We start from the raw sequence: 20,146 nt of genomic DNA on the forward strand, positions 1-20,146 counted from the left end.
GCTGTGTCGGCCGGCTGAGGTCTGGCTGCTGTGTCCCCTGGCAGAGTTTAATGTTTGAGGAGGGAGCCGCTACAGACCAGGCGCCAAGTGTGGCAGTCCCGTCCGCAGTCTGCCTCAGCACCTCATACGGCCGCAATGCCCTTGGATACTGCCGACCCGCTCATTTCCACATCGCTCTGACTAACCGTACCCCTCAACGACATACCCTGGATTTTTACTTCTGGACTGTTGTGTACGCTGCCCTGAGTCCTCTGCGCTGCGTGATGCGAATGGAGAGGGTCCAAGGATAACAGAGGGTGCAGGATTTTGCTACTGCAGAAGACCTGCCGGTAGTTGGCTGCTGTCAGAGGCTGTGCTGTCGCATCCACTATTTTCATGATCTAAAATCGCTTTGCATGGATACATCATGGCTACGTTTATATGCAGGGTGCAGTTCCTAGATGATACTGATCCATTTAACAGCACCAATTTCCCCGAGCCCACCAGACCACCTCTGTACACTTTCAGGGAAGATATTCCACTGATAAATCAGATTGCTGGAGTCCACAGGCTGCTTAAAGCCCCACAGAAGGTATGTAATATACTTTTTTTTTTTTTTTTTTTAAATCTCTTGGTTATGTTATTGTTCCATGTTTCTTTTGAGCTTAGTGAAAAGTTAACACCTTTGACATTCTAAATTAATAATTAGCTTGAACATGTTGATGGGGTTACTACCAAACAAACTTAATAGACCGTTGCAGTGACTTGCTGCAGTTTGCTGATGGGTGATGCTATTGGAGCATAAACAGTTATAGCATGCAAGGTGTCAGTATGTAACTAGGCTTTTAATATGACATTAAGGAATATTTGGTGTCTTTAGGTGATTTTGGAGTGGAGTTAGAGAGCCATTATTTGGCTGAGAGGAGGCAGGCATCTGTTAATGTTTACCTCAACCACAACAGTAACCCCCCCCACTCCCCCCTCAGTTTAACCTGCTTTTCCTTCTATATATTATCTGGACTAAGGGATATTTTTCTAAATATTTGTGCCAGTTAATTTGTGTAAGAAAAGAGAAACAATTAAGGAAACAGACAAGTGCAAAGTGTATATACTCATTATCTAAATATTGAGTGTTTGGCTTCCCTCAACTTTAAGTTGGGTTCTTCATGTATCAACTATGAAGGAGCTTGACAAATCTTTCTTAGAAAAGGATTCTACTTTGTGGTATCATGAATGGGCAGATTTAAAATCCATGTAGGGAACAATTTCTGCTATTGTCACTACACCGCCCCAATTTCAGTAGGTGGGGTCAAACGCCCAGTGGGTCAGTTATTGAAGGATGGAAGAGGGTAATTCCCCACCCGGATTGTCCTAGATCTGGGGACTGGAATTCTGATCTCAACACAACTTCTAAATCCATGTTTATCTAAACATAACTGTAGTTTGAGTGAAATCTTACCCTATTGGCCCTATAGGTGTTATTTAAAAAAAAATCAGAATGCGTTTTGCTGTACCTCTCTACATTGTTGTGTTTGGTCAGCTGCATCACGTCTGTCTTCATTTATTCCTAACTACTGAGTAGGTGAAACAGTATTGTTTTGGTTGCAGAAGCTGGCCTTCCCAAAATCCACAACTGCACAGCCAGTTTTAAGCTGCTCAAAATGAATGTTCTTCTTGGTATGGTGTAATTGCCCTGTTTAAGTTTCAAAGAAAGCCAGTGAAATAATGTAAACCTGAAGCCAGTTTTCTATGATTTCTTTTTTTCTTTTAGCAGCATATGAAGGCTATATGTCTTGAGAAATCCCGGTTTCTGCCTTCTAATTGCACTATGTGCATCCAAACAAATTTTTATAAAGGTCTCATCTACTAATCTAACAAAGCAGTGAGGCCATAACATCTGAGGTTGGCTCTTTTATTGAGCATTTATCTCAGTCTCGGAAGTCGCATAAATAGAAAGAAAGAAATTGGGGTCTTTCTTCATTCTGTCAGATCAATGGTACTCCATCTTGTTTGAGTAGAGCTGGTAAGATAAGTCATCGAAGCCTCAGGATGCTGTGGATCACCACAAAGCTGGCTCTCATTCTGCAGCCCACTCGGTCTGACCAGCAGGATGGGATGGGAACACTTTCCACTGTTTGAGAGAGGAGAGGGAAGTGGGTAGAATTAAAAACACAAACAAAGAGCTGATGTACTTCGAATGGTCTCAGTTTAGCAGTAGGCCAGCTGGACCGCAAACTAGACAGACAGGGAGTACCGGTGGTAGGCTCTGCAGTGCCTGGTTAGAGAGATTTGGTCACCTGGGCATTGGTGGTTAGCAGTAACTCGAAGGAGCAGCCCTTGTGCTTTTCATAAAAAATAACAGTCGGATGGATGACAAGACTGTGTCACCACATTGGAGCAATGAGGTGATGATTCACGCCCTCAGTAATGTGTGAAATTGGTGTGACCCTGTATATACCTCTGACAACAAACCTTTTGTCTTTGAGCTCTGTCTCTACGGTGCACGTCAGTCTGGTATAAATAGCTTGCTGCTAACACATGGTGCTGAGGGAGTCAAAAAAGCTAGCATATGCTGTCTCTGGACTGTTCCTGTCAGTTTCAGTATGCAGTCTCAAGAGAGGAGATCTGTGTGTGTGGTTGTTTATACATGTGCGTTGGATTGAGTTGTGCATGGGATGGCACCTTGACTGTGCTGCTGTACAAAGTCAAACATCAAATAGGAGTAACCATTTGTGATCATCAAAAAGCTTAAAAAATTATGACCAGGCCAGGGTTTATATTTTGGACCACTGGGGATTCAAACCGTAAATGCTTGTTGTGTATCAACCACAGCTTTGTCAAGTCAGCAAATGCACTTTGAAGTCAGTTTTTCACTCTATGGCCTTTTGGAAAATGTCATGCCACCATGTATCATTAGCAAGTAATAATTCAGCAAGTAATGTAGGCTTACTGTCTTGCTGCCGTAGCTCTGTTGAATCTTCTGACGGCTTTAATGGGATTTAAAACATTTCTTTATAATATAGACCATTGTGTTAAAGACAATATTCATCCATAAAATATATACCTATAGCATTTTATCTATAAACAAGCTTGTCTGTTGCTCCTGTAAATAGAAAGTATGACTAGTCATTACCTGACTCAGCTGTTTTATTTTGTCATGAATAATGTACTGTCCTTGTCAGATGACGAAGTGTGCATGGCATGCTGTTCAAATTTAGCTGGAGTCATCGCAAATCTGCTGGTAATGTCAACGCAAATCAATAGATCAGTGGTCCTCTGCATGCTTTATTCTCTGTCAATGTTTTGTAGTTTGTGGCCTTGAGGCCTGGAATCAGATTGCAAAGCAGAATTCAAGGGAGGGAAAATGTGGGTAAGTCTTGGAGGATGGACTCTCACTTTACCAATTTCAAATTTTGGGCCGGTTGTTTTCCTGCGTTTTTTCCCCCTAAGAAATTACAGAGTCCCATAATGAGAAGTTATGTTAAATGCTGTAAAATACAGGTTCCTCCTTCATGCCTGTCAGAGCTCCTTCGAATTCTTTCACTCATTGTTATGCAGAGTTGAGGTTTTGCCGGTCTCTGCACTTTGGAGGGTTTTCTCAGCAGAGGGCTCCTTTCAGTAGAATGCAGCATCCATGGACAGACTCATCCTTTACATGCTTGACAGAAATTTAAGATTACTGTTGTGGTTTCTCTTTCATGCATCAAGTGTGTTTTAATGCGTTTTAAATCACTTCTCTTCTCAGAAAGACCACAAATACCATCCTCACCTTTATCAAACAAACTTTAAGTCTTTAAAGTGGCTTACTATAATTCCTCTTGTTTGATTTACTATGGTGCAGTTTACACACAAAAATGTTAAGGGTGGCTAACACAATATTAGCATTTGCACATGTAAAAGACAGTGTTGTTATTATTAGGCTATTGAGTTTCAAATGTGTAACTTGCACACACTGTATATGCTATCTCATTCCAGATGTCTTTCCATTGCGCAATACAAAGACAGTTGGAGTGAGAGTGAGATAGCAGTTTTTAATTGAAAATTGCATGGTGTTTATTTTTAGTCCTTTCTGCCTTAACTGCCTCCCTGGTCAGCGGACCACAGTATGGTGGTTGAAGGGAGAGGCCAGACCTCAGTGTGTGAGCAGAGCACTTGTGGTTACTTCTCTGGACTTGGCCATTACAGGGCCACCATGGGTTCAAGTCCTGGGTGGGGACAGCTAAGGAAGCCTCTGCTACTGATAATCTGGTAGCACTCTTCCTGGATTAAGGGCCATTTATGTGCATCAGCCTGGCATGGTTGTACATGGCAAGACCTGTAAACGGTAATCCAGTTTCCTTATATAATAGGAACCCTAAGTGACACTGGTTGGAGGGTGGATGGTGTGGATACATTTAGAATAGAATTTACAAATGGGGTCTGATTAATGGCAGCATTGTATATAGTTCACTTTGACTTTTTTGCTTTTTGGTTTTGGTCTGCGAGTTAAAACCTTGTGTGGGGAAATGCATTTCTTGGTACCACAGTTAGCTAATTACTGGTTACTGCTGCAAATTCAGCCCAATGTTTTGTCTATTTCAGGTTGTGATACAGAGTGTAAAGTTGAAAGAGAACAAACAGGCTTTTTATCCAATCCACAGACTTCAACAGTACTTCAAGTATAATTTAAAGAACTATAAAATATAAAAAGAGTGAACAATAAATAATACACTGAACTGTTAGAATCAGACTTGGTTCGTATATTGACATAATTTGTACCCATTTGATGAAAGCATTTAGACTTGAAAAAATATCTCTTTCTCTGTATTGTTAGTGGTATTTTTTCTGCCTGCCGAAGCAGCCACAGTATTTTATAGAATAAACAGTAGAAGGAGAAGTGGATGGTTAAAATAAGCAGTGATGGAGAACACCGTGAAGTGACAAACTAAAGAATGGTGACTAGAAAACTCAGACTTCTTTAAATGAAAGTGTTTCCAGATGGTTCAGTTGACGAGAAATCACTTGCAGGTTCAGTACATCAATTACCAAAGATATCACCAATAAATACACGTCAGAATAATGAATGAATTAATAAACCAATGAATCCATGAATATTTAGGACATTGTAGACAACCACTTTTATATTATATTTTGTGTATTATTTATTTTTATGTATATTTGTGCATATTTTGTGTCTTAGACATTAGGGAGACTCCTGGTGGGAAAAAGCAGACATTGAAGTTTTCCTTGGTTTGGTTCACTGTCTCACAGGTTATGTAGGGCCCAGCCACTGGTCAGCATATGTGATTTAGTGTGTCTTCAGCTTCACGCTACATTTCATATTACCGTCATACCGCCATTATTTTTAAAGGCATGTCAGTCCATAGGCATATAAATAGTGGGCCTAACTTTGGCCCCTATGTCTGAATTTCCAGTCAGTCCAGAATCTGTCCTGTAATCTGGAGAAGCACTTGCTTCGCTCCTCTGCCTGTGTACTGTGTAGCTTTGTTTGTTTGTCTTCTTCTCCGTCTACCTACCTCTCTTCCTCTCTATCTCTATCTCTGTCTCTGTCTATCTCTCAGTCTGCCTTACTGTAAGAACATCAACAACAATCTTGTCACTGTCGTAGAAACAATAGGTTTTTCTGAGCGACTTAAGTTTTCGGTGTATGTTTACTGCACCGGCCCTGTGCTTTGCCTCATCTCTGGTATCGTCTCAAAAAGAACATGTCCAGCCTTATATTCTCTACAGCTACTATATTACCAATAATCATTTGGTTTACTATGCATGGAAAGCAAACAGAGTCAGAGAAAGTTATCCTAACCAACCACATGTTTTGTTTCAGTTCTCAAATATGACACAGTCCCTGAGTGTTGTAGTGAAGTAATACAAACAAAGTGGCCTAACAGATCAAAGCCAGATCAAAGCCAAATCAGACCCATAATGTCTTTCCCAGCCTTTTTCCTTTACGTTCAGTTAAGTTATTGTCATATGTGGGAGGAAATTGAACTGTATCAGACCTGGCAATAACCGGTCTAATTTAAAAAACACATGGTTTTAGATGTTACATATATGTTTACATGCGTGGCTCTTCTTTTAAGAGAAACAAAAATCTTGCAGGCTGCTTATTTGGGATGTGCTTTATGCAAGTGTGTCATAGTCTTTGCTACCTCAAAACCCTCAGTGTGGGCTGGTAGGAGATGACAAATGTAGTGAGGTCAGTATATTCGTGCACTCTATAGTCTGTTGTTGTTTTAGACACCCTGGCTGCTGATGGAGCAGAGCAGTGCCACTCTCTCCGCTTAAGTCATATGTTTGCCCTCCTGTAATGATATTTGCTTTCCCGTCCTCTGCTTCACCGTTGGAGCCGCTATCCTGTGGAGATGACAGGCTCTGAATATAAATAGGTTAATATCTCCAATTTGGAGGTCAACCAGACCAGCGAACAGACACTCTCATTCCTCATCTCCTTGAACACAGTTAGCTGTTGACAACCATTCACGACCAGACAAATCGTAGCTCCTCTGCAAAATCAACTTGTGTGATGATAGTTTATCAGACGGGGAGAGCAAAGAGATAAGAGGCACCAGACTGCCAAACTGCTCCAAATCTGCATGACTTCTCTCCAACCTTGCCGTGCTTGTCATTGTAGAGTGCTGACAGGAGCTGATAAAATAACTGTCCATGGTTCACAGCAGGCTAGACATAAACCTCAAATACACTTTGCCCATTGATCCATAAAAAGGACAAAGATGCTATGTTTTGTATACAATTTTCCTCACACAGCAAACATGAGCATTATTGTGCTTGTAACTGATGCTGTGAATTAAAGGTCCAGTGTGTAATATTTAGGAGGATCTACTGACAGAAATGCAATATAATATTCATAACTATTTTTTCAGTGGTATAGAAAGACCTTACATAATGAACCGTTATGTTTTTATTAACTTAGAATGAGCCATTTCTATCTATATACACCGTGGGTCCTCTTACATGGAAGTTGCCGTGTTGCGCAACCATGTTTCTACAGGAGCCCAAACGGACAAACTTCTCTACAGAGCATGTTTCGTCTCTACGTTCAATATGTACAAATAAGGAGAAGAAGAACTAGGGATGCACCGAAATGAAAATTTTTGGCCGAACTCGAAACCAAATATAATGAAAACATTTGCAGAACACCAGGCACCGAGAATATAATCCAATTAATCTTATTTCCACCCTGTATAGACACCTTATTTAGAAAACTGGACATCGTCACATGTATCCTTGAGCTAAATTCATCAAATCTTGTATCGGTTCTTGGTATCACGCAACTTGAAGACTTCATAGCCTCTCTTCAGGTAGGAATCTCATACTGCAACACTTGTCTTTGTAAAGAGAGAAAATGACAGGTTAAAGTTGCTAACCTGCCAGTCAGCTTGCACTAGTCCGTTTCAATGGATTTACCATAAAGAATTACGAGTGCACTTCTCACTCCAGTCACCCATGGAGTGGATGTGCTAGGAGACAATTCAGCAGAACAGTGTCTGTCTGATTTTTGCATCTTTCTCAGACACAAAAGGAGTCGTTTTCTAGCTTTTTTTGGCTATATTTTTCTAAGATATGGTCAAACGCTGTTCCTGGGGCACTTATTACAGTCGCTACCCAGAGAAGTTTAAAGGAGAAGTACAATTTATTCTCTTTCCAAAACCTGAAATAAATCCAGAAAAATGTCGGCTGTGGATTGTTCCTAATGTAATGTTAGTTAGCTAACACTAGCTAACTTCCAGCTGACTGTAACGTAATAAAGCCCTACTGTTCTGCTTTAATGATTGCAATAATGAATAGAGGCCTACCATATCATATCGATATTCATATCGTTGTCTTTTGTCTCATTCGTTGGGGGATGCGGTGGTTCACTTGTACTGTGTGATCTTTAATTATTTTCACGTCTGTTTGAGTCAGTTTGACAGCCTGAATACAACCTTCAAATGTATAATACAACTGTAAAACTGTCTGCTTCTTTCTGTGATTGCTTTTTCCAACAAATTTGTCAATTTCTCCAGAGAATGCAGTAATAGACAGTGGCAGCGCCGACAGTTTGTCGGACTTAGCAACCGTAACTAAGGGGGGTGGGGCTTAGCGAAGGGTCAATTGACTTATTAGCCTGAACACGAAAGTGCTTTTTTTTGCTATTTTCGGACGATTCATTTCAGTGGCCGAACATTTGGTCCATCCATAAGTAGAACTAGTTGAACATTAATAGTAGTAGAAGTAGTAGTAGTAGTGGACAACTGGTTTATTAAGTAAGAAAAGAAGAGAAATTTGGACAAATAGAGGCCGCAGATATTATTTAGCACAAGAGCTGACGAGCGTGTCAGACACCGTAGCTTCTCCTGTGCGCTTGGAAAGGAAGGGGTGAGCGGTGACTAAAGGTGCATTCATGTGGCGTCGAAATCCTTAAATCTTTATTGCAAAAAGAGAAGTGTACATGGGACTTAAAGAACTGGCGACCTGTCCAGTGAGTACCCCGCCTTTCGCCTGATGTCAGCTGGGAGTGGCTCCAGCTGCAGAACTTTGATTCGTACAAAATCATGTGTTGCATATACATATTTTGCGAACATGTAATTTGTAATATGATTATAATGGTTAGTTTCCATGTAGAGTGAACTAAATGTCTAAATGTTGTTTATGCTCTGATAATGCTCAATCAGTAATCAAACAAATCTTTGTATTAGCGTCTATGTTGATTTCACATTCTGACTTAAGAGTGCATGTACATACTGAAGTCGGAAGAACGACTACACAACTCGGGAAATGGGACCATCCAAGGAGCACGTGAATGCACCGTGAGCTGCTGGTTGCAATTCGCAACCCTCACCACTAGATGCCACTAAAACGTACACATTGAACCTTTAAAGAATAAAAGTCTTACCACATAGTGATTAATATGCACATTGTTATGAACTTTTATTTTGCTTGTAACACATGCTTCACAGAAGCAGCAATTTAATTAAAAAAAAGCCTTTTTTTTTAAATTTAATTCCTAGATAGATTTTCACAGGTTTTGAAAGGATTGATCATAGATGGTCATGGTTGTAACACAGCACTCTCCAACTCAGCCTGTTTTTTTGCGTGGGTTCTGCTCAGATCAGTTTGGAGCAGTATTTGTTACCACAGGCCTTTGGATTCCTGCATCAGTCAACCATTAACACCTCCTACTTTATTGATGTTTAGCATTCTTTATTTGCGTAAAGTGGAAATATCCTGATCTTTAGGAAGTAGAAGACAAATCAGTGTTTCACTGTGTCTTTTTCCCCATCTAGCCTGATGACTGTTCCCTTCAGCTGTCCCATAATGGAAGCTACCTGGACTTGGAGTCTACCCTGGCAGAGCAGAAAGATGAACTGGAGGGATTTCAGGAGGAAGGAGGGTAAGATCACAATTGCCTCCGTCTCGCGCTTAGCTTTTCCTTCACTATCACCACACTTCACAAGCAAACAATTGCACATACAGAACGTGCTGAAATGAAAAACACTCTGCACTAAAGTTAAAAACTGAAATACATTTAGATACCTCTATAAAAAGGTGGTCATATTTTCTCTGCACTTCAAAAGGTGCAGCTGGGTCTTGTGCCAGAGCAGTTCAGATTGAAATAACAACTGGCACTGCCTAGCAGGTTGATAATGTGTGCTGCTTGCCAGGCTCTGATTGTCCAGGAATAGATTGTTCATGTGTTGTGGTCAAATTAGCTCTTACGAAACATTCAAGAGTAACTAACTTTAAAGGTTTTTATTACAAAAATCTTTTCAAAACATCTGAAATATTAGCTTTATCTGCTTTAGCAGTCAGACATAATCAGTACAATGTGATTACTGTTTTTCGAGAGACAGACACATAAAAACTTTGGCAAGATAACAGGGAAAAGATACACTATTTAAGTCCTTGGCCATGGGGATACGTATCAGTATCCTGCTTGCTATATTCCTTTGCCTAATGTGATTCTATTATAGTGATTTGAATCATAATGATACCAATTTTATTCCGGGATGAATTAGTGAAATAATCCCTTTTCCGGGCCTCAGCTGATTGAGCTCTCCTGCTCAAGAGCTTCTCAGAAGGTGGTTGGGTCAGTCGAAGAGCTGAGGGGACAGGCTTTAGCCCACTTGAGGGACTCTCAGTTTCAGAAGTCTTTCAGCACTTTGAGATTGTTGAGGAGAAAAAATAATGAATATCAGTGTTATTAGCTTCACTAATTCCGCTATGAGTCAGTCACATAATATTCCAACAATCTCATTGGCTCAGGACATGCCATTTTGTTAGCTGATAAGTTAATGGAACGTGTTGCTAGAATATGATATTTTAATTATAATATGATCTTAGTTGTATAGTATGAAAGTCCTTCAAATATTTTATCAGTTCTGTAGTGGTATTAGCGCCCTTTTTTGTTACAGACTACATGTCTCAGAGTTTCCATGGCATTCATCCATTCATGTCCCTTAAAATACCTGGCCTCCCTGGCAGAGTGGCAGTAGTGATGTCAGCTAAACCACTTATGAGGTGTAGACACGTCTCATGAGTAATCACCCTCATCTGTATTGAATGTTACCTCAGTGCCCTCATTAGAAGCAGCCAAACTACAATTGTACACCCACTACCACACAACTCTCACCTTCTAATTTAGCTGTATTGTTTCCTTGTATAATATAGTTAAATGAGGCTTTGTCTTGACATAGCTCCTAGACCTGGCTGAAGAAGAGAGATTTAAAATTGTTTCATTTCTGTTTCATACCCGTTCTTCGCCCAGTTACTTTATTGACTCCATATGTTTTTGTTTTTTTTCATGTACTGTGGAGTATGTTGATATGTCATTCATATGCCGCCCACTTTAGATGATCACAAACCAAAGGTTGGCATAAGAGTTCCTGGTCGGCTGGACCGCAAACATGTATGGATTTATTTGTCTAACTTGGAATTCATAAGCTGCTCTCTGGCCTGGTGTTTCTATTGGATGTTGAGAGTGCTGTCCTTTCCCAGCTCCATCTGAAATTGTTAGGAGCTTATAGGAGGCTATTGAGAGCTGTGAGGTTAAAGTGGTCCACTTCTTCTCTCGTCAAAGCCCGAGCCTGCCAGGTCTCGTGTTGTGCCAGCTGGCACAGGCTGGTATGGATGTGTGTCATTAAACCCACACAGTGTTGTCTGAGGGGGCTGGGGGTGAAGGTGGTTAGCCAATTATTTTGTAAAAATAGGGCAGTTCTGCTCGCTGGCTTTTTATGGTGCTGATGTGCCCAAGATTACATCCCCCACTGCTCGGCTGTTGATTTGATGATTATTGAGCTAATAAAAGGTCTGATGAGGCATTTCACCTTTACTTGTTCCATTTTATTTTTGTTTTCAACCACCGTTTACTGCATAAGATCCGTCAACAACAGTTTCCAACTATTTTCTGAGTTTTATAAGTTGTCAAAGTAATACCACGGCACTAACTTCAGCTAATAAGCAAAACTGTGTGCTTTCAGTGTTTCTGCTTTAAGCCCTACCATTTGGAAAGAGAATAGTACTATATTCACACACAGCCTGAGTTCCTGAATTCCCCTGATCATTGGTCATTGAATCCATCTGTAATTGATATTAATGACAGGTTACATTCCTGAGGCGCCTGTGTCATACCTAGTGTCTTTACAAACAGATTAAAGTATGATCCTTTGACAGAGCGCTGCAGAGCCAGGAGATATCCATGTCATGGGAGCTTAAGGGCCATAATTACTTCCACACCGTGTTTGAAGCTCAGCTATAGGAGATTGTGACTCATAAATCCCCTGTCCCATCTTTGATACCGTCTCACTCCAAGTTGTAAACTAACCCTATAGCCTAGACATGTGCTCAGACATATCTGCACAGATTTTAGGTAGCCAGCGAGCCATTTTGGTTTGTAACTGTGATTGAATGATCCAGTACACACAATTTTCCGCATTTGAAGCCCAGAGCCAAGGTGGAGTGTGGGGACAAAGTTAGGACCAGATAGCCTGACATGTACTTACATACATTTATAGCAATTGAATATGATTGTGGATTACATTGATTGAAGAGCACTAGCCTGTTGTAGCTATTCTTGGAAACTCGGATCTAATGTTATAGGAAAAATGTTGTATTGAACTCACGTGTGGAGTTTTGTGTTGGGCTCAAATATGTGACACTGATTGACAGATGATTAGTAAAGTTGTAAGTCCTCAAGGACATATTCCCTGGCTTGTCTTTAGAAGATAACATGAAGTGCCGTTATTGACTCCATAATTGATTCATCATGTGAAATGTGTAGCTGACATACAGTACAAGCACAAGCAGCAGCAGAAGACACTTTTTAGCCTTTCATTGCCCCTTTGACATATAAAGCACATCTGAAAGCCCACAGTAGTTTTTTTTTTGCTGAATATGCCTTTCTTGATTTTATTGACTCTTCTTGATGTGTTCAACAACTAGTTAGAAGTCAGGCATTTTAAAATCCAACTGTTCTTTCTTCGTAGGCCTCAACTATTCAGAGTTTCTCATCACATCCTTTCATCTCTCTTAGGACAGCTCCGCTTACATTATTTTCATTTTTATTCAGATCCACTTGGACATTGTTTCGTAGGCGCTCACAGCACACAAGATTTTCATTTGAGGACGAAAAGTACATTTGAAAAGAACCAGAGGAATTGTCAAAAACAGTACAGCTTAAACTTCAAGGAGGGAAATAAAACACCGGTTGTCCGCTCTCTGTTTGCAGAGCAGTTTATGGGTATTATTAACAGAATAGAACAGCTTGGTGATTGTTCAGTGAGTTAGAGAGAGAGTGTGTGTGTGTGTGTGTGTGTGTGTGTGAGAGAGAGAGAGAGAGATCTGGTCAGTGGTTAGTGAAGCGTGAAGCAGACCCTCTGTAGATAGTCTCTTAGCCTGATTTTTCAGCCTTCTTATCCCCCTGGCTCACTCAGGCACTGCAGGTCCCCCTATAGACACTGATGCAGGAGACTCAAGCAGGGGTGTTCAGCAAAACATGCTGAGTCAGTAGACCTCTGTGGGGCCTTCTTGTCTGGCATTAATTGGTCTTTGAGGTGAAGTAGTAATGTTCACATTCTGTTGTTTTATAAACAGTGCCAGTAATGCTCCTGTAGATAAAGCCAGAGAGCATGGAGCTGGCAGGCATCCACTGGTCCAGTTGCCGCTGCTCTGGGTATTAGGATTAAGACGGGGCTTTATGAGAGTGCCGTACAACAGACCAGTGATGGGAGAGAATAGAGAGGATAATAATGTAATGTTTCTAATTTCACAGCTTTTTATAACATTTGATAGGCAAAGTGATGATGATGAATATCAAATTTATGCTTTTAAGTGAAATATTTATAGCACACTATTTATTTAAATGCTTAATAAACTTTCGTTTAGTCTTTTTATAAAGCCATCTAAATTTGACCAATTGCCTTGGGTAATGGTCACGAAGTAAAAAAATTAAAAAGTAAGGAATAATTGCTTGTCAGGTTTTTTCATTTTTTGAGATTATTAAAAATAATGAGGTTTATTCAAATGATAGCAATAAAAGGGAATTTCAAAAGCATGCTGCTGCACGTGATGAATCTGACAGACATATATAAGACTAAAAGAGGACAAGGGAATCAGTAGGTATTATATCCCAACATGTAGCTAATTGGTTATTTGGAAGTCATTCTTTATGGTTGTGATTAGTTCTGTAACTTTGGTCTGCACCCCTAACAGGCCCGCATCACTGTCTGCAGGAGCGTCCAATGTTCATGTTTAATTGGTGAGGGGGTCCTGAAAACCTCACTTATATTATTCCATACACATTTGTTTAATTTGATAATGAGCATGTTGGCCTGTGTAGCCTCAGGTCTTGGTGAAGCACGGGGATACTGTTGCAGCCAAGCAGAGAGAAAGCAGACTTTTGTGACACAATGGCTCTGGTTACCCATTTGCCTCAACAGCATCATGGAGGATTAAGTTAATGTATGCTGTCTCATCTCACTCTAGTGAAGGTCCACGTTGACAGATGTTGCTCCTGTGTCGCCTCTGCTCGTTGCTTCATATTATATTTAATAAACAGTGAATTTATACAGACTAACCCAGCCATATAATCTGCCTGTGTGCATGTCAGTGCAGTCTCCCGCTGACTGGTTGGGGCAGGAAAGATGCCTGCTCTGTCTGGATGTGTGGAGAAGTTATACAGTATTGTTTATGGTGAGACATCAGTAGGATCTGTCTTATGTGGTGATACTTTTTTCTGTCTGTCAGACCCACTACTGCCTGATTGTCATGAACATAACAGCCTGTTGCTGGCGCTGTGCCAGTCCGAACAATCACACAGCTTTTGTGCAGGCAGCATAAAAGCCCATTTGTTAGAGAGCCGAATTGGGGGGGGGGGGGGGGGGGGGGGGGGGGGGGGGGGGTTGTTGAGCAACTCTACCTGCTGTGCTCTTGTCTACAGTTGTCTGCTGGGTTTGTTTGTATGCTTCTTTAGCTAGTTGGGAGGTTAAAGGCACAATCTGTGATCCAAATGTAAACAAAAGGGTGGCCCCCACCACCAAAATTCAAAACATGGGATTGGAATGTGCTCTCCCTATCAAATTAAGTGAGACAGCACAACAACAAGATCTGAGTCATCATTTAATTTTAATGTTTGGCTTAGTTCACATTTGGGATGCAAACACAAGCCCTGAACAAATGTTTAATTATAACTCTATGAAAAACACTTCACGCTAATAATATTCTATATTATTCTTATCGTCAACAACCCCACGAACAAGTATTTACTGTGCAGCCAATGCCTGATATACTTAATTTCTGCCAAAGATATCCATTATTGTCAAAAATCTATTAAAAACACATCAGTGAGCCACACTGGTGAGTTGTTCCTTAATGTCAATCCTGCACGCACCGTCCTGCTGACATAAATACCAACCAATGCAGCATGTATGTATTATAATCCATGTCTGAAACCAGTCCCCGGAAATTCACTATGTAATCCTGTTAGTTAATACTACATTGCCCAACTGTTAAAAGAAATGAGTGAGCCTTTAAAGATTTACATTATCAATAGTAACGACTGAGCTTGTGGCAGACTACCACAGACAGGGTAGGGAAGTCGGAAAGTATTGAGAGATGGACTAAAGCATTGTTGGTTAGGGTCTTTGCATGCTATTTGTTGATGTTAAGGAAAAAAAATTTCATCAAACTCTGCACACAATTTAGAGAGTGGGCTTCTAAGTAGCCATATTATCCTTTGCATGACTACAAGCCGCACTGCTTTCACTTTCATGACTGAATGGAATTGGGGTGCATTGTTGTTGTCTTTGTTTTGGCTTGTCATTCAGACATTGTAAGCAGTTGATAGGATGGTGATAGGATCTTGGCATATCTCCATTAACTCAGGGGGCGGGGTTGACCTCTGAGCTGCTCCCATCATTCATTTTTTGCCTATGGCGACCTTTCCCCTGTTCTGTTCCGTAACCTTTTTCCCTGGTGTGTTCAAACTGCAAATATTGAATTGTTTGGAAGACTGAATGGTATAATTTGTTGAAAAAGAATTTAGCTTGAAGATCTTTTTGCACCTTTGCGCAGTAGCTATTCAGCCATTTAATCTTGTCAGCACACGCTTGCCCAGACATATTGATGGCTGCCTCAGATCAGAGAGACATTCTGTGTCTTTATCTTGATAGCGTGTGTACCACCACCACCACACACACAGACAGAAGCACGCAGACACAAACAAATTTAAATAATCATGCATGGCTTAATGTCCAAGTAACATTTCTCTTTCTCTCCATTTGTCTTTTTTTCTTCACAGGAGGGGCAAGAAACACAGCATTATTCTTCGAACACAGCTATCCGTCAGAGTTCATGCCTGCATTGGTGGGTAATAAACTGCACTATAATCTATACTGTACATCACATCTGACTTTATGACTGTCAACTTGTCTTTCTCAGTATATTTCACCAGTGGGGTTTTAATTACCCCTGCTACCAGTGGATTGTTTTATTGGGGTCCTTGTTGAGCTTGCACAGTGGCAGTTTTGGGAAATAGCCTGGAATCTTAATTTGAGCGAGAATTAAAATCATTTCAACAACTCTAAAAAACAGAGCACTGGCATGAAGCAGAGACTGAAAACATTTAATGTTTTTTGGAGTTACTGTGTTCTGTCACTTTGTTTTATTGGGCCTCCTGGTGTCTTTGAGTAATGTGAGGAAACTAGCACAAAGCGCTGAGTGAAAACATATGCAAATGTCCATGCACGTGGAATGCTTGCAAACACACAGAATGTGCTTATCAGAAGTTGTTGGCTTTTGATTAAACTGAGGATGCTAACTGCCTGAGCTTTTACTAATGTACAATGTACTGGTTTTTGGCTTAAGTTCTTGTTTTAGACTTTCCTGCCAACATCTTTCTGGCAAGAGGTAACTGATAAATAGGTGTTTATTTTTTTGCTACCTTGTTTAATGTATATCTAATGTAAGAGATTAATGCACATGCCCTTGTAAAGTAATTTACCAGTGACTTGTAGGGTTTGTTAGCAAAGAGTACTGTGGTTGTCAGTAGCAAAACGTGGAGGAGCACACATTCTCACACAGAGACACACAGGGCCTCCTCTACAGGCTTCAAGTGTAAAAATAACTCAATGCCTGGAAAAGCTATTATGCTGTAAATTGTCAGAATTTGGTCGTTTTCCTCTAATGCAGTAGAAGTAAACCAAAGGTCCAGACATTTTTCATTTGAATGAAGTCACTATGATCTGAGAACTATCTATGATAGCCATCTCTGGTTATTTATTTGTTTGCTCATGATGATTGCAAAGAGGGTTTCTCTTTGATGCACTTGCCATTATAATTATGTAACTGATATGGTAAACCTTTCATATATTATATTAGCAGGCTTCTCAAACTGTTACACTTAATTCCTATTGTTTATAACATTGTTGGGAGATGCTCCCTGATTTTATAACACAGGATACCCAAAAGACATTTCCAGTTGTTTCCCGATGTTACAGGTTATGCGCTGAACATGACTGTAATTGAATATTTGGCCGAACCTTGTCCGCACACTACTCTGAACTGGCTTTACCTTATTCTTTCCTCCTGCTGGTGTTTGGCTTAGCTTAGTGAAGCCTGGGGAGCGGCAGACAGACTCGCCGCTCTTCTCTAAGTGGATGATGACCCTCTTTCGCTCTAAGTTGACAGCCACCTGTTGCCCTTCTCTAGTCTCCCTCAGTGACTGCCTGCGTGGCTTGCTGATTTATTTCCTTGAGGCTAGGTGGTCACTGTTACTGTAACTTGTCCAGACATTTGAGCCTAATTTTATTTGACTTGAGGGCTTACCCCATGAGTGCAGAATTACTGGATGATTTTCCTGCTCCACACAGGAGATAATTCGTTAGTCTTCCAAAGACAAATGGCATGGTATTCTTTAGCCTGTGCACTTGTTCTGTATTAAGGGATTGCACATGTCCCTGCTGTCAGTTCATAAAGACCAAAATGTCCCCAAAGAGAAGCCCCCTTAATGTCAATGATTTTTTTTTGGTTTGCTGGCAATACACTTATGTCTTTTTACAATGAGGGATGTTGTGCAATGAAAAAACTTGAACTCTGTCAAAATAAATTGCCTATAGCCAGCACAAAATATACAGAGGCATCAGAGTGGCTTTAACACCGTAATTTTCTGAATCTCTGGAAATCCTTTATAAATGCTCCTTTTGTTCAAGCCCAACAAGCTTGAATAAATAGCACCGCTCTTGTGTTTTTAGCTTTAGGTTAAATTAAACTTATATCAAGCATTGCCAGCGCTGTTTGGATGCGGTTTGTTTAGTGTTAAATAAAATTTCACATTGAAGGTTTTCTCACTTAAAATTGGAAGCTAAATTAGCACACCCACGTTGTCAAGATAAGTTGTTTATCCCAGAGAATCCCCTCCATTAACATGAGTGATGAGTTGGTTATAACCATGTATATAATCATGTCATTTAGAACGATTTTGTGGAAAACCCATTGCATGTATTTTAAGTTTTAATCAAGTTGTACATACATTTGTTTATGTTATGTGTTTTTTTAGGTTTCTCCAAATCTACACATGATGTGGCTAGCCTTTCAGTTTGTGTACGTGTGTGTGTGTGTTTCAGAGAGTGCATGTGTCATGAACCACAGCAAGACCTAATCCAGGCTTCCCTAGTCATAGTCATTAGCTCTCACGTACATATGGTTCTGCATGGACTAGGCGGAAGTCTATGCATCAGAATGAGCGGACGAAGGAACGTGCTCACCCAAAGAGCTAATGGTTTATTAAACTGTTTTTCACCGACCCACCTCTGGCACAGTGATTTGTTGTAATCACAGAGTGAAGCAGTCCAGGCTCTTTGTTTACTATAAGTGCTTTTTTATGTAACTACTAACCTTTACTTCAAATGAAGGTCTAATGAAATGACTCACATTAACATTTGAGGCTTTCAGGTGACACTTTTGTCCAGAGGAGCTTCCAGTATTAGCTTTCCTGGAGCTTAAAGGCCAAAAACAGTGCCCAAGGGTGATAGATGTGATGATTATAGATGTAATAGTTATTGCACTGTAACACATGTGTGCCACTGTATCAAGGCAATATGGATATTTGTGTATGCATTTCTTTGAGAAAAAAAGAAATTGGATTCTGAATGGATAGTGTTTATTAGATAACCAGCAGTGGTAATGGTTTGATCTTTGTTTTTATTTGTTTGACCAGCACAACAGCCTGGGATTCAGAAAATTAACTCAACCCGTCCCTCTCTGCGTGTTAGCTCTGGCCACAGCCTGTTGAAATAGTCGAGCTGTTATTGTTGTCGGTGGACTAGATGTGGTAGCGAGGGACTGATTAAAGCAGCCTTGTGCTAGACCTACTGTCTGCAAGTACTGTAGGTCCTGTTCTTATGTGCCGTTTTGTTTCTGAGGCCGCCCGTACTACAGTCATGTGATGTTATGGAGAATTTGAAGACAAGGAGAGAGACAGAGAGAGACTAAAATGTGGGCCGCAGAATGTTTAAATGGGGATACCAAGTTAAGAATTAACAAATGTCACATATGTCTTGGAAATATCAGCAGCTCTCGCCAAGTTAAAACTCCAAACAAGCTTTTTTTTGTTGAGTTCATGCAGATGCACAGTCAGAAGCCGCTCATTTGGCAATAAATGATATTTATGTAATGCTAGGTTCACATTTGATGTGGTAAGTCTATCAACTGCAATCCAGAAAATTCTCTTTGATTCCCAGAAAATCAACTTGAACTCTGTCACACTCATACTGCTGCAGATCTTTTTATATGGAGCCAGCTGTTCCCCAATTACACATCACAGAATTTTGGGTGGTACAAACTTTTTTTTGTTGTTGTTTATAGCAAGAAGTTATTATTCACAAATCAAAAATCATACATTTGGCAGCAAAAATTTGTTGCTATTCCCCTTTAAGAGCAGGTTCATCTGTCAGCACATTGATCCCAGCTGAGGAGTGACCGCTGTAATCAGAGATGACACATTCTTAGCGGATTATCTGCCTTGTGTTTTACAACCTCTTGTAATCCACGCTCAGCGCATGATTCATTGTGACCGCTGTTGTTCTTTTTTTTGATGCTATAATTTCGTCAAATTGGTAGTGTTGATCTTCAGGTTGACAACCGAAAACTCTGCAGTTGTTAAGATGGAAGACGATGAGCAGTAAATTCTCTGCGATTATCCCTCTGCAACACATGTTGGAAGATGAGTTCCTGGCAGCTCACAACTTAGTTGCATATTAACAAATACCTGTTAAGTGTGGGCTTTTCAATGTTTGTTTATCTAGTCTAATTATTGTGTTATTATGTGTATATATGTCTACTGTGAGTGTGTGTGTGTGTGTGTGTGTGAGTGAGTGATCTTAAGACGATAAGATCACCTGTGGGTTATGGTGGTGCTCCCAACCACCATGCCTGTCTTTTCCACAAACACTGCCAGATCTGTACTAAGCCATCTGCAGTTTTGTGGTTACACATAAAAACAATTCCAGTAGTTAACCTGCTTATTAAAAAGAAGATCAGCTTGAAATGTCAATATCATTTTGTAAAGAGCCAAAAGAGTTACTTAGACCTTAGGTTATGGCTTTGCATCACGGAAAAATAAGTCATGGAAAAATCTATTAATACATGTATTTGACATTTTCATCTAATTAATACT

General features: G+C 40.3%; 1 protein-coding gene across 4 annotated transcripts in view; it reads left to right on the top strand.

Annotated features, from left to right (window-relative positions):
• Positions 1–95: 95 nt before the first annotated feature.
• The window catches only part of fhod3b (formin homology 2 domain containing 3b), a 95,089-nt gene continuing 75,038 nt past the window's right edge, over positions 96–20,146 (top strand). For all 4 annotated transcript variants that reach the window (XM_038711694.1, XM_038711695.1, XM_038711696.1 and 1 more), the window contains exons 1-3: positions 96–571; positions 9,264–9,370; positions 15,773–15,837. In XM_038711694.1, the coding sequence (XP_038567622.1) occupies positions 407–571; positions 9,264–9,370; positions 15,773–15,837 (337 nt within the window). In that variant the 5' untranslated portion in view covers positions 96–406. The remainder of the gene's footprint in view (positions 572–9,263; positions 9,371–15,772; positions 15,838–20,146) is intronic.

Source organism: Micropterus salmoides, unplaced genomic scaffold, assembly GCF_014851395.1.
Source record: "Micropterus salmoides isolate LMB-PRFRI ecotype aquatic unplaced genomic scaffold, ASM1485139v1 Ms_hic_scaffold_11, whole genome shotgun sequence".
Classification (NCBI taxonomy): domain Eukaryota; kingdom Metazoa; phylum Chordata; class Actinopteri; order Centrarchiformes; family Centrarchidae; genus Micropterus; species Micropterus salmoides.